Source organism: Sturnira hondurensis, unplaced genomic scaffold, assembly GCF_014824575.4.
Source record: "Sturnira hondurensis isolate 20B ecotype Veracruz unplaced genomic scaffold, ASM1482457v3 Scaffold0002638, whole genome shotgun sequence".
Taxonomy (NCBI): Eukaryota; Metazoa; Chordata; class Mammalia; order Chiroptera; family Phyllostomidae; genus Sturnira; species Sturnira hondurensis.
Window position 1 is genome coordinate 1,695,992 of NW_028075269.1, and position 13,908 is coordinate 1,709,899.

Genomic DNA, 13,908 nt, shown 5'->3' on the forward strand with positions numbered 1-13,908 from the left:
ACTGTGAAGTTACGGGAAGTGCCTTATCTATTAGGACTTCGCACATTATTCAGGTCCAGAAAACACTGGCTTTTATTTAGTAATAGCAATAACATAATTCTGTTGTTCTTAGTGCTGACACTCCCATCTGTCTGGCTGAATCTTGAACACAGACTGTCTGGCTTGCCTTGAAATTCTCAGGGTAGATCCTGACACTTGTAGGCACTCAGAAATGTTTGTTAAGTGAAGAATGAGGTTGTTGGGGAAGGATAACTGCCACTAGTAGATGGGCTCAGGCTCAGACCAGCCCAGCAAGGCGGGGTGATACAGGAACCCCTAAATGCATTCCTGTCGATCTCTGCTTACCTTCTTCAGGGACGTGTGCTTCATCACAACAAAGATGCCTTGTTCACAGCTGTACGCCTACACCTAGAAAAGAACTTGGAACACGTGGGTCCTCCATTCGTAGTTATTGAAAAAATGAACAACCTACAAGTATATATATACATATATATATCTGTCTTCTCTCCAGACGCCTTACCTGGCTTGATTTTCTGGTTTTCTTCCCCTCCTGGGGAGGAGCAGGGCAAGGAGCTAATCTTGCTCCCCCCCCCAGCATGGCAGCATGCTGCAGATGCGTGCTGGCAGGAATAAGCTCACAGGACAATGCCAGGCGAGCCACAAGCACACCCCAGGGAGCCAGCGTGAGCAATCGTCCAGAGTCAGTGCTGTGGATGGGCTGAGGGCAGGTGAAAACTCGGCCACTGAACTGAAACTGTAGGCCAGAAGGTGGAGGGTATGATGATATACTTTTCTTCTGGCGTATTGCTTTTGTAAGAGTGGCACAGGTACCCAGAGAATTACGAGAGTAACATAAAAAAACCATTACAAACCCTGCCATCCTGAGGCAACCACTGTTATGGTTATGATGAACATCCTTGCAGGAATGTTTTTATGCATGTGCATACCCACATGTGTTCATGTGCTGGGTTAGTTCAGCTACAAAACACAGACAAGCAAAATACCGTGAAGTGAGCATCATAGCAGCTCCTTTGTCTTTCACAGGGAAGCTGGGTGAGAGGTTCAGGATTGACAAGATTCTCCAGGGTAGCAGTCACGTAGGTCATTGTATCTGATACTGCATTGCACATGGCCTCCACCTGTGGTTGGAAGGACAGCATCTGCATTCTAGAAAACACAGGAAGGAACCAAAAAAAAAAAAAAAAAGAAGAAGAAGACAGATTGAGAGGCCAAAGGAATTCATAATATTTCTGCTAATATCCCATTGGCCTGAACTAAGCTACATGGCCATTCCCAGCTGCAAGGGACATTGGGAAAGGTAGTCTTTGTTGGAGATGTGTAGCTGTGTGCCTAGCTAAAAATCCTGTTACTGTGAAAGAAGGGAGAAATAGATTTTTAGGGGTATGCAGTATTTGGCAGTCTTTATCATAATATTTATGCAATATTGTATTATAAAGGACTACAAAACAGCGTAATATAGATGATAAGACCTGGAGATAAGTATGGGTTGAAATCTGGCTTAGCCACTTACTCTTTAGTTTGCTTGTCTGTAACTTAGGGATTGTAACAGAACAAACCTCTTCCGTAAGGCTATTTATTTCAAGGACTGAGTTAGCTAACGAATATTAATGGGTTTAGCATGGTTCCTGACAGTAAGGTCTCAGTAAACTGAGCTGTTAATCTGTTTTTTTTCACACTCACCAATACAGCATGGACAAAATTCTATGTCATCATCTATAAATCGGCTTGGATGATCCTTTGTGATGGCTGCACAGGATTTTTATGCCAAGAGAATGTAATTTATTTAACCAGTCCCCCACTGATCACCATCTTAGATTGACTTTAATTTTTTCCTGTCATCAACAGTCCTCGCCTCCGCATCATTTTGTACTTGCGTGATTATCTCTTCAGGGTAAATTCCTAGACGTGGGATAGCTGGGTCAAACTTACGCATGGTTTACATGTGACCACATATCACCTAGCGCGGGCATGATTAACGGCTAGCTTCTGAGGACACTGGAGCATCCCGTTATATCCAAGTGTGTGAGCGCCTGCTTTATGCTGATGCTACACAGCATAACGTGCTACACAGAGTGCTAGAGAAGAATAAGACCCGGTCGCAGCAACCGGGGAGGAAATAACCCATCAGGGTTTGTGAATACAAAACTCAGGGAGCTACGTGTGTGGATGACTCGAGCTAGGATGGGAGTCCGAGGAGGGCTTCCTGAGGAGGGAAGGGTTTCACCTGGGACCTGAGACCCCAAACCTGCGTGGGTGTGTGGTGAGGAGGAGGAGCCTGGAGAAGGAAAGCAGACTCTAGGGGGAAAGGAGTGCCTGTGCGGAAAGTGTAATGCAGCGGCTAAGAGCACTCATCCTGGAGCCACGGTCTAGGTCCAAGTCATGGTTCTGCCACTTACTACCTGGGAGTGACTTCTTAATGCCTCAGGTTCCTCATCTTTACAATGGGAATGATAGTAATAATAGGGTTATGGGGAAGATGAAACAAGTTAATGCATTTGTTCAATACTTCGAAGTACTTAGAAGAGCCCCTGGCTGGTAGAAAGCATACCGTGGCAGCTAGTATTAGTGCTTTCGTCTTCCTGCCTTTGTTTGAAAGTCTTCACTCAAGACTGAGAGTTCAGCAGTCAGCATCAAAGCCCCCTCCCTATTCGTTTTCTTCAGGGGCATTTCCAACAGGTATTGGTAAACGCCTCCTAGGGAAACCGTGTAAACAGAGTACTCCCAGACCCAGGCTTCAAACACTCTCTGGTGTCGGGAGATATTTTAAATTAAAAAGCCCACACAAACAGAAGCCCGTTTAGCTACAAACCAATCTATACTGCGTAGAGAAACACCAGGTGATCCACAAGAGCCTTTTAGGGGCTTGTCCAGCAAGGACACGATGAAGAAGCCAAGACCCAAATGATCGGGAGCCTTCAGCCAAGTGAAGGGGGTTGGGGGAGACAAGGCAGAGGCAGTGGCCTGTGGAGAGACACCGAGGAGGGGACGCCCAGCACATCCATGGGGATGAAAGAAGTACTGGGATAAGTGAGTGAGGGGAGAGGCACGGGGTGAAGTGCAGGGGAGGCAGGGGCCAGACCACACGGGGTCTCCAGCTTTCTGACCAAGACCTGGAGGCTCAAGGTGAGCCTGGAGCCGGAGTCCCACTGTGAACACCTTTGTAATCCCTCCAGCGTCTTCCTTCTTGCCGACTGAAAGGCACCTCCCACCTGGTCCCTAGTTCCTCAACGCTTTCCTTGCACTTGGCTTCCAAACAATCCTGAGGCTCAGAAGAAAGGTCCTCACACCAGTGCTTCCTCAGGAAAGAAACATCATTTATTGGGCTGCTATTATGGGCCCAGGAATGCCTGGAGCTTTTTACCCATCTTATGTCATTTACTGCCCAACAACCTGCGTCAGTAGTATTACTTTCTTTAGAATGAGTAAGAAAATAGAGACGCAGAAAGCATGAAGTAACTTGCCCATAGTCACACAGCTATCGAGTAGTCGAGTAGTAGACCATTTGCCTGGTCTCTGAGTCCAAAGATCTGATCACTTTCTCCGTGGTGTTCAGATACGGGACGGGCGTGGTCTGCTTCCCTTGGGCTGACTGGATTCTAAGCGTGTTAGAATCTCGGGAAGCCCGTTCCCTGTGCAGAGGGACCCAGTCTCAGGCAGCAAACAGCTGAAAACTGCAGAGTGCTCTCTTCAGCCCGCTGTAGAGTTCACTAAGCTCCAGGGAGCTCTTAATATCTTCAGCATTTCCAAGCGTCTCTATGCTGCATGAATAAAGGGGAAAACATATACCCATCCCTTAGAAGGCGAATGGAAGCCTCCACTACTGAACACTGCAGAAAAGCGTCTTCCCATTCGGCTGCAATTACCTCAGTCCCAAGTTACATCATTGGTAGTGAAATGATTAACAAAATGATGNTAGAATCTCGGGAAGCCCGTTCCCTGTGCAGAGGGCCCCAGTCTCAGGCAGCAAACAGCTGAAAACTGCAGAGTGCCCTCTTCAGCCCGCTGTAGAGCTCACTAAGCTCCAGGGAGCTCTTAATATCTTCAGCATTTCCAAGCGTCTCTATGCTGCATGAATAAAGGGGAAAACATACACCCATCCCTTAGAAGGCGAATGGAAGCCTCCACTACTGAACACTGCAGAAAAGCGTCTTCCCATTCGGCTGCAATTACCTCAGTCCCAAGTTACATCATTGGTAGTGAAATGATTAACAAAATGATGGTAATGATACTGGTGGTGAATTAAATGGAAATAAAAGGAGCTCAGTGTACTGTTCAATTTCCCACTTGGGGACCACTCCTAAGTTGTGTTTTTCAGCTTCCCACTGGGAATTTCCGCACGTAAGTAAATATGCCTGATCAAAATAGCAAACTTCGACCTCTGCACATGGCTAGCACTGAAATCTAAGCTTGGGATTGCTTCTCTCCCATCCAGGAGTGTCCCAGGGCTAATGTCAGCGAAGATGGATTCCCCCCTCAAAATGTTCCAATGCATTATGTAAATAGAGACACACACCTTATAGGACTGACCTCTGCCACAGACTTTGACATCCTCCTGCCCTAGCCAAACCAAGTGGAAAATTGGATTTAAAGACAAAGAATCAGGACTTCACTGCAACGCAGATGCTTTGTGGTGGTGGGGTTCTTGCCGTCACAAATCAGCCTAACCCCACCAGGAGAAATTACCAACGGACGTGACAAGGAATGAGTGTGACAGTTGTGGTCCAGTTCATGTCATCAGCAGGTTCTGTCAGAGGCCCTTGATTAGGGTTTTAGCTGTCATCGTTAGTCTCTCCAATGGGGACAGCCCACGAGAAGGGTGTGAGCTCTGGATTTAAAACTCAGCTCTGCGTCTCACTATTAACTGTGTGATTTTAGATGCATCACTTAAAAAGCTTTCTGAACACTGTTTTCCTCATCTTTAAGGTAAATGTGATAATTGTACCTATTTATGATGTGGCTTTGAGAATTAGAAAGAGAATGCATGTTGTACAGTGCCTGCCCCAGATTGATAGCTCAAGGAATGAGGTTCATAATGGATGAATATGAATTAGGTTTCAGACACTGACTTTTTAACGTGACTTGAGGCCCTCTGGTCTTGAAGTTATATGGATTTCAACTTATACAAAATTAAGCTTTTTTTAAAAAAATACCCATCTGATACTTATTAGCAGTTAATTCAGAGCACATCCTATCTTCCCTGGATCTTATTTGCCCTGTTGGTTCAAGTGAAGTAGTCAGAGCAAAAACTAGGAGACTCATAAAGAAAACATAGGAGTAAACTTGCATGACATTGAATTAGGCAATGACTTCTTGGATATTAAAAAAATGTACAAGAGGTAAAAATAGATGATTTGCAAGTTGGACTATATCAGAATTTATAACTTTTGTGCTTCAAAGGGCACCATCAAATAAGTGAAAAGACAATCCACAGGATGGTAGAAAGTATTTGCAAATCATATATGTCGGGTAAGAGACTTGAATCCAGAATACATGAAGAACACTTACAACTCAACAATAGAAAGACAAACTACCCAATTTTAGAATTGGGCGAAAGATCTGAATAGACTTCTCTCCAAAGAAGATGCATGAAAAGGTCCTCCACATCCTTAGCCATCAGCAAAGTGCAAATGGAAACCATAATGAGATAGCACTTCATCCCAACCAGAATGACCGTAATAAAAAAGACAAACAATAACCCGTGTTGGTAAAGCTTTGGAGAAACTGGAATCCTCATGCATTGCTAGTGTAACTGTAAAATGGTGCATTCACTTTAGGAAGACACCCTGGCAGGTCCTCAAAGGATAAACGTGGAGTTACCCATATAACCCAGCAGTTTCACTCCCGGTACCCCAGAGATGAAAACATGCCCACACCAAAACCGTACATGCATGTCCATAGCAGTGATATTCATAATAGCCAAAAGGAGAAACAACCAAAATGTCCACTGATTGATGATGAACCTTGAAACCATTAGGCTAAGTAAAAGGAGCCAGTTGCAGAAGACCACATTATAGGGGATTATTCCATTTTAAAAAAAAAATATTTTTATTTATTTATTTTTAGAGAGGGGGGTGGGAGGGAGAAAAAATGGGAGAGAAACATCAATGTTTGGTTGCCTCTCATGTGTCCCCTACTGAGGACCTGGCCTGCAACCCAGGCATGTGCCCTGACTGGGAATCGAACCAGTGACCCTTTGCTTTACAGGTCTGTGCTCAATCCACTGAGCTACACGAGCCAGGGCAGGATTATTCCATTTTTATAAAGTGTTCAGAGAGACAGAAAATATATTAGTAGTAATCTAAGTCTGGGAGGGGGAGGGAAGGGGAATGGGAAATGATTGGTCACAGATACACGTTTTTGGAGGGTGATGATGATTTAAAATTAGCTTATGGTGGTGGTTGGTCAACTCTGTAAATATACGAAAAACAATTGAATTGAACACTTCAACAGTTAAATCATCTGGACATGGTGATATATTTGACCTTGCCCAATTTAACATTTTATGGAATATAAGCACATCTTGAAAGGAGCTTAGCCCTACAGGAGAAGGATGAACGTGTTCATATTAGTGCCCAGTGAAGGGACAGGAGCTGGGCAACTTAGTTTGCATGTAGTAACAAAATCCCACTACTCTCCTCCAAAAAGTAGCTCATTCACAAGTTAGCTACCGTATGTGAAAACCAGTGGTCAAGCACTTAGTAACTGCTAATGATCGATGGGATACTTATCATATGCCTGGCCCTGTTCTAAGCACTTTCCATAGATTTCATTTAACCCTCATAACAGCTTTATTAGGCTTCAGATGAGAAATCAAGGATCAGAGAGTTCAAAGACAGAAAGTTGAGGGGTCAGATGCAGATACAGAAAGCTTGACTCCAAGGCCTGTGGCCATAACCTCTTTCTGTCCTGCCTAGCTTTCTGTATACTCTATTGCATTCTCTATATTATATGTCTACCTGTGTGCAATGAGAGTGTGTGCTTAAATCAGCAGTGAGCGAATAACTGAGTTAAAAATGACCCTTTGTACTGTTTCTCTCACTGGTTCTTAAAAGCAGGGGGTATGGTCATTTCTCTCTTCTTTTTTAAAGCCCCGAATTCAGCTTTCTTAGGTGCCCAGACAGGTACTGCAATCTGCTTGCAGGGCATGCACTCCTGGCTCCCTTACCTAAACCAGGATGACTGCTCTTTCTTCCTTTCCCTTTGGAAGAAGGGAACTGTCTGTAATCCAGCAGCTTCCTGGCACCCCTATTGCTCTGCACCTGGGAAGTTTTCTGCAGAAGCACTGAAGAAGCCAGATTTCAAAGTGCCTGCTATTTGTTTTTCTCTCCCCTCCAGTCATAATGTTTTGTCTGCAACACAGTAATTGTTCCACAGCCAGTGATTCCTGTGTCATAAACACAAGACAATGACGGTGGCAATGCAGCAAGCAGTGGGAAACGACAGTTTGTGCAGCCCGGCCTTTACAGCAGACTGCCCTGACATCAGAGCCTGCACTCCATGGTGCGCCCCTCCACAGCCCTCCCTTCCTGCCCACCCTGGAGGCCCAGCCCTGTGCTACGACATTCAAGTGGCAGCTCAGGCCACAGCCCAAACCCCACAGAGGCTGCACAGAAAGACCCAAATGGTTGCCTCTGTGTGTCTACAACTGAGAGACTTCAGGCCAGCTTTGGAGCTTGCCGTGGGTGTAAGAGGTAAGGAAGGTTGGTGCCTAGCCCTGGGCAAGAACTGCCAAGCTCCATATGGCACCAGGGCCACCACCATGTGGGCAGCCCAACAAATAAGGCCAGGCCTCAGTCCTGCCCGGGTCCAAGCCAGTGTCCCTGTGGGGAGGGAGGGAGGAGGGCACAGGGCTGCTGTGTCCTAGGAGAGCTCCCCAGTCTCCATGGCTCAAGACACCCGTTGGAGCACCAGAGGCCCCTTTGGAAAGATGCCCTCTTTCCAGACGACTGCTGTGCGCATGAATGAATTGCCAAGGTCTGGATCTCTGTTTAAAAAAATGTTTTTAATCTAAAACCCAGAGTTATATGATGGCTTCACCTGGGGTGACAAAACAATGCTGATTTCCCTGCCCCTTCCATATGCCCCTCTTCCAGAGAGGACCTCCCAGTGGCATTGACCCCAACCTTGGGGTTCTTTGTCTTCACCCAACTTGCAGGTGATAGAGAGAGGGTGCCAGAGCCACACTTGGGCTGCCTGCATGGCCTGATCTCCCAGGGTCAAATATACTGCTCTAATGACTGTTCTTCTCTTCTTTAAATGGTGTGGGAGGCCAGAGCAGGTGCAGAGCCAGATCCAGGGACGAATCAACTATCTCCAGTCCCTGCAAGGAGGGGACAAAAAGGGCACTGAATGGATGGAGATCATTTTATTTTCCTGGACCCCATGGAGGTAAAGTAACACAGACATACTTTAATAAACAGCAGTAGGTGGAGGTGGCCAGACCTCCCAAACACCTTTGCCTGAGTACCAGCAGGGAAGTGCTGCCTTCTTACCTGGGAAGGTCAGTCAGATTAATTTGGTAGAGGGCAGGGGGCTGATGGGGGTCAGGGAGGAAAGTCTGGCTCAGAGCTGCTTGGGCAGGAAAGGAGAGAGACTGCATTCTGTTCTCTGTCTCAGCCTTCCCCTCACAGGGCTCAGTGTCTTCCCTGAATTACTACAGAGTGTCCGATTGAAGAGACATTTAATTATCAGGCTCCTAGGATCGATCCCCCAGAGCTGGCTGACTGTGCTGTGGCTTGTCAGCCCCTCCCTCCCACCCCATTTTCCAGGCCTCCTTTCTGCACGTGTCGATGTGGGGCCGTGCTTGGGGCTCTCAGGGCCCAGCCTGCTGCTGGGTCAGCTGTGAGTCTGTGCAGTGGTGCTTCACTCCGAAACCCAGGCTGAGGGGCGGAACCTGAGAGCCTTTCTGTACATCTTCCTGATGGGTCTCTTGGGCTTGTTCATCCCTCTCAGACTCTCTGCATCTGGCCCGCAAGAACTAGGCCACAGTCTGAGGATCAAAGCCACTGGTGCACAACAATTGCTTTCATTTGCTGTTTGCTTCAAATCAGGATGACCAGTCACCCTTCTAATTAAGCCTCTCAGGATTAAAAACTCACAGGTATCAAGGCCATTAAAACACCAGCCCTTCCCAATCTGTCTCAAGACAGCCTTCCTATCCCGAAATGACACCAACATTGGGCTGGCCAAAAAGTCCAGTACATTTTTTTCATAAAATAAAAGGCACATTTTTCAGTTTCACCAATAACTTTATTGATCTGGGTATTTTGAGAATGCCAGCTATCTCCTGCTATTGGCTTCTAGGGGGTAGAGGCCAGGGGTGCTGCTAAACATCTTCCAAGGCATAAGACAGCCCCACAGCAAAGAATTATTTGGCCAAAATGTCAATAGTACCAGAAACTTTGCAAATCACTTTTGACACATTCGACCAGTCACAGCACCTTCTCCATACACTGCACAAATCTCTTTCTGCATTTCAGTTGCCTTTTTACCTTTCTTGAAATAATAAAGCATAACATGCCAAAATTTGTGCATTTTCTCCCATCTTCAGTATTAAAACAGCTGCACAAAAATTTACCAATTTTGATAAGATTTATTAAATGCACACTGATACGACAGCTGTCACAACACAATCTAACAAAACTGTTTCAAGTGGAGTTGAAGGCAGCTGAGCACTCCTAGAGCCATCGTATCAAAAACAAAACCCTGAATCAACTTTTTGGCCAACCCAATAATGTAAGCTACCTGTATATGTGAGTTTTTAAAATTATTATAGTATTCATTTTATATTCTATAAAGGGGACCCAGGATCCCCTAAATGGAATTTATCATAAAAATTGGGTATACGTTCTTATATGTTTAAACTTCAGTCACCATCAAAGTGTTCTCCATTCGGTGTAATACATCTATCAAGACTTTTTCCACTATTCAGAACAGATTTTGAACTTGCCAATTTTGATGCCTTTTAGTGCTTCTGCCGTTTTTTGTTTCACCTCCTGCACAATGGCAAATGTTTCCCTTTGAGGACTTTTTTCACGTGGGGAAACAAAAAGAAGTTGCTTGAGGCAAGATCCAGTATATAGGGAGGGTGGGGCATGGAGGTCCTGCCATTTTTGGTCAAAAACTGCTGAACACTCAGTGTGGTGTGAGCAGGTGCACTTGTAAATCACCCATCATGAAATGGGCAAATGCGTTGAAAGAGTCTTCAGAAAATATTCACTAAAGCTGAATGCAGCCTCTCACAACAATGCCAGCTGGTACACTGATACAGATGGGTTCCTAGAACACTCACCTATTGGGGGAAGCCTATACTACGAGAGGTCCACCCCTCCAGAAGATAATTTCAGTTTTTTTGGTCCCCCATCATATTGTATTATATTGTATTATATTAATCATATATCATACTATGTTACACTGTACTGAAGTTAAAAGAAAGTAATGTATTAGAAGTAATATATTCTGCTGTATGAATGTGTCTGGGTGCAGCCCAGCCAGAGACATCACGAAGAAGCCTGAGGCTGACGCCTGTGCACACGACCACGGGTATGATCTGACGTACGTGGCTGCAGTGACTCCAAATGCACGTGGATGCAAGGGTGCTATGTTGGTGACTCGGGTACCACGCGCGGTGTCAGTGTTCCAAGAGGAGTTCCCAAAGAAGTTAAACAACTCTTGATTAAATAATAATAGAAATAAAGCGAACCCAGCAAATTTCACTTGTAAGTGTTGATACATGCCCAGGATAGATGGAAACACATGTCCACATAGAGACTCATACAGGAGTGTTCGTGGTGACATTACTCACAATAGTCAGACACGGGAACAATCACCCTGGCCATGAGCCGGTGATAGAGTAGGAGAAACGTAGAACGCTTCCCTGGAAGGCCGTCTAGCAGTAAAAAGAAACAAAGGAACAATCCATGGCGCAATGTCAGTGAACCTCCAAGAAGGTGATGCTAAGTAAAGGAAGGGAAACGCGAAGGACTGTATACTGTATGGTTCTGTTTATGTGGAGTTTGTAGACAAGACAAGTCTGTGGAGACAGGAAGTAGATCCGTGGTTGCCTGGGGCAGGAGCTGGGAATGGAATTGACTGCAAACAGACACAAGGGAACTTTGTGGGGGGACAGAAATGTTGGGAAACTGCCTAGTGGGGACAGTTGGCCAACGTGTCAAATTTTCTAAAGTCAGTGAGGTGATTAAACACTTAATTGATGATGCTTTAAAAATGAGTGAATGTCATTGTCAATCACAACTCAGTACAACAATTTTAAAAGATGTACTTTACCCTATTATATATGCGTGTGGTTTAGAGATTCGCTGACCACTTATTCCAAACTCATCATTTACTGAGAAGGAGGGCATGTGGATAATCCAGAATGTGTGGTTTGGGTTTTATTTGGAGCCCAGTGACATTGTTCATCAAAGCTTCCAGACAGTCACACGCTGGCTAGCAGGTACTTTAAAAGACCTTTTTTTTCTAGAAAAAACAAAACATGCATATGATTTTTTGCTACACATGATGTTCTCAGACCAGATGCCCTTTCTTCCCCCACAAGCTCTATGTCCTGGGTAGCCAGCACCCAGATGATGAGCTCTGCTCTGAGCTTCAAATACTACCAGTCAGAATCAGAGCCATCTATCTCTGCTCTTCAGAACACTGGGCCCCAAACACCCTGGCCTCCCAGCAGGTTAAAGTGATCACAATGTATCTTTGAACAATTCTCTCTCCTGGAGAATAGGAAGGGAAAGAAGCAACCCAGACCAGATGGATCTAAATTGAACACGCTTTTCTCGTCATTTAATGTCCCTGACACAGAGCACAAAAGGCATTTGCCAGCCCTCTGGGAATACTTCCCAAGCAATGCCTGGAGTTGTAACCATTCGGCAGCCATTAACCATACTGAGCCTCACAGGGCTTAGCTCTCCACCCACCACCGAGGAACAAGATCAGAAACTACCATTTACCCTGGGAAAATGTCCTGTAAGTAGCACCAACCAATCTTCCCCAATAAAAGCAGTCCGTGAGCAACGCTGACAACCATGCTCAGTGGAGCCTGGATCTAAAGGTGCAGGGGAGAAGAAAGAGAAATATCCGAGATAACCCCTGGAAGCAAATCTGTCCATCTTCCCCAATTAGGACGTCCATAACTGGGTTGCCCCTTTTTGGCCAGGGTGCTATCCAGCATCAGACCTGGTCAAAGGCGCATCAAGAGGAAGCAGCGTTCTTAGACGTCATTTCTCCTTCATCTCTCATATGGTTGGCCGGCAGGTCAAGTCTATTCAGTGATGGGCCTTACATCCATCTCAGTGTGTGCCTCTCTACTGTCTATTTCCCAGTCCAACAAAGTGTATTGGGACTATCGGGGCTTTGTTGACACTCAGTCAAGAGCACAAATTCTAAAGACGCTCCTTACTAATTGTGTGATCTCCATCCAGCAAGTTGCTTAACCTCACTGAGTCTTGGCTGCTTATCTGTTAAAGGTGGAAACCAGTGCCTAATGCAGAGTGTTATTGTAAAGATTAAATAAGAGCTGCATTGCAAGTGCTTGGGGCTGCCGCTGCCTACTAGGTGCCCAATGAATATTTGCTGGACTGAGGAGAGAGAAGTAAATTTAACTTCCAGTTAAATGTGATGGAATTGACATGTACTTTAACTTTTACTCCTTCCCCAAACCACACTAAAATGGTACTGAAGGGATAAAAATAAGTGTAAACTTAGAAGGACACGTAGAACTGAAACAGCATAGCCTTGCTCGGCGTGGTTTGTAAATGCAAAGGAAACAAAGGAGAAAGCTTCAATGTTCTACCTCTGTGTCAGTTATCACTTGCATAACAAGCCATCCCAAAACTTAGTTGCTTAAAACAAAAAACACTGTAGTCACTCACAGTTGTGAGTCCATGACTTGGGCTGGGCTCAGCTGGGCGGATCTTCTGCTGGTATTAACCGACCTCACCTATTTGCAGTCCGTGGGTAGCTGGCAGGACTGAGGGCTGCAGTCTGCTCGGATGGTTTGGCTTCTCCCTCCGTGTGGTCTCTCACCATCTAGAAGGCTTGCCTTTGCTTCTTTACCCGATGGTCTCAAGCTTTCTAGAAGCCGGAGAACAAAACTCAATGCATGAGCCTCTGCCTCACATTGGCAAGTCACAGACTTAGTGGCCAAGCCCAGATTCAATGTCACAGTTACACTGATTCCTTGGGGAACATCACTGCAACCATCTACAGCCTCTGAAGCACATTTACTCTTTCCCAATTAATATCATCATGTTTCTCTTGCCTCCTGTTGAGAGAAGTGCTATCCCGTGGTGCTGACAGTCAACAGTAGATCAAAAGAGGCAGAAGCAGGTGGGCAAGTGAGGCCGACTTTGTGGACCAGAGAAGACGCAAGCCCCAGCCTGAGGTGGGGGCACCGAAAAGGAAGCCAGTTTGTGCTCCAGTTCCCTGGAGATTCAGAAATTGGAGGCACTAACTACCTCTGAAATGCAAAGTGCAGGGAAGGCTCAGAACAAAGCAATGGGATGAAAGTCTGTATAAGAGGCCCCGTCTTGACCATCCACATCACCGCCCCTGCTCAACACTGCCCAGGGAGCACCCTCCCAACCCCCAGAGTTGCAGTGCTCCCCGTGAGGAGGCACATTCAGGAGGGTTCTTATCTTGGGGCACCAGGCACTGCTGAAAGTGGGGTGCCACACTGAAAATGGGTGATGACCCACCTGACAGTGAGAAAACAATAATGAGAAAATTAGATGATTTCACAATTAACAGGAGTTCCAGAGAGAGAGAGTGAGGACAGAGAAGAAAAAGTGAAGAAGCTATCAAAGACTTCAACAAAAATTTCTGTGGGGCTGTGCAGTGAGGAAGGAACCTTCATGCAGTGCAAACAGCTCA

At 45.7% G+C, this 13,908-nt stretch overlaps 1 protein-coding gene across 1 annotated transcript in view; it reads left to right on the plus strand.

Annotated features, from left to right (window-relative positions):
- The first annotated feature begins 7,426 nt into the window (after window positions 1-7,426).
- SLC6A5 (solute carrier family 6 member 5) overlaps window positions 7,427-13,908 on the plus strand; it is a 70,684-nt gene continuing 64,202 nt past the window's right edge. The window contains exon 1 of the mRNA XM_037040541.1: window positions 7,427-7,712. Within this exon, the coding sequence (XP_036896436.1) occupies window positions 7,427-7,712 (286 nt within the window). The remainder of the gene's footprint in view (window positions 7,713-13,908) is intronic.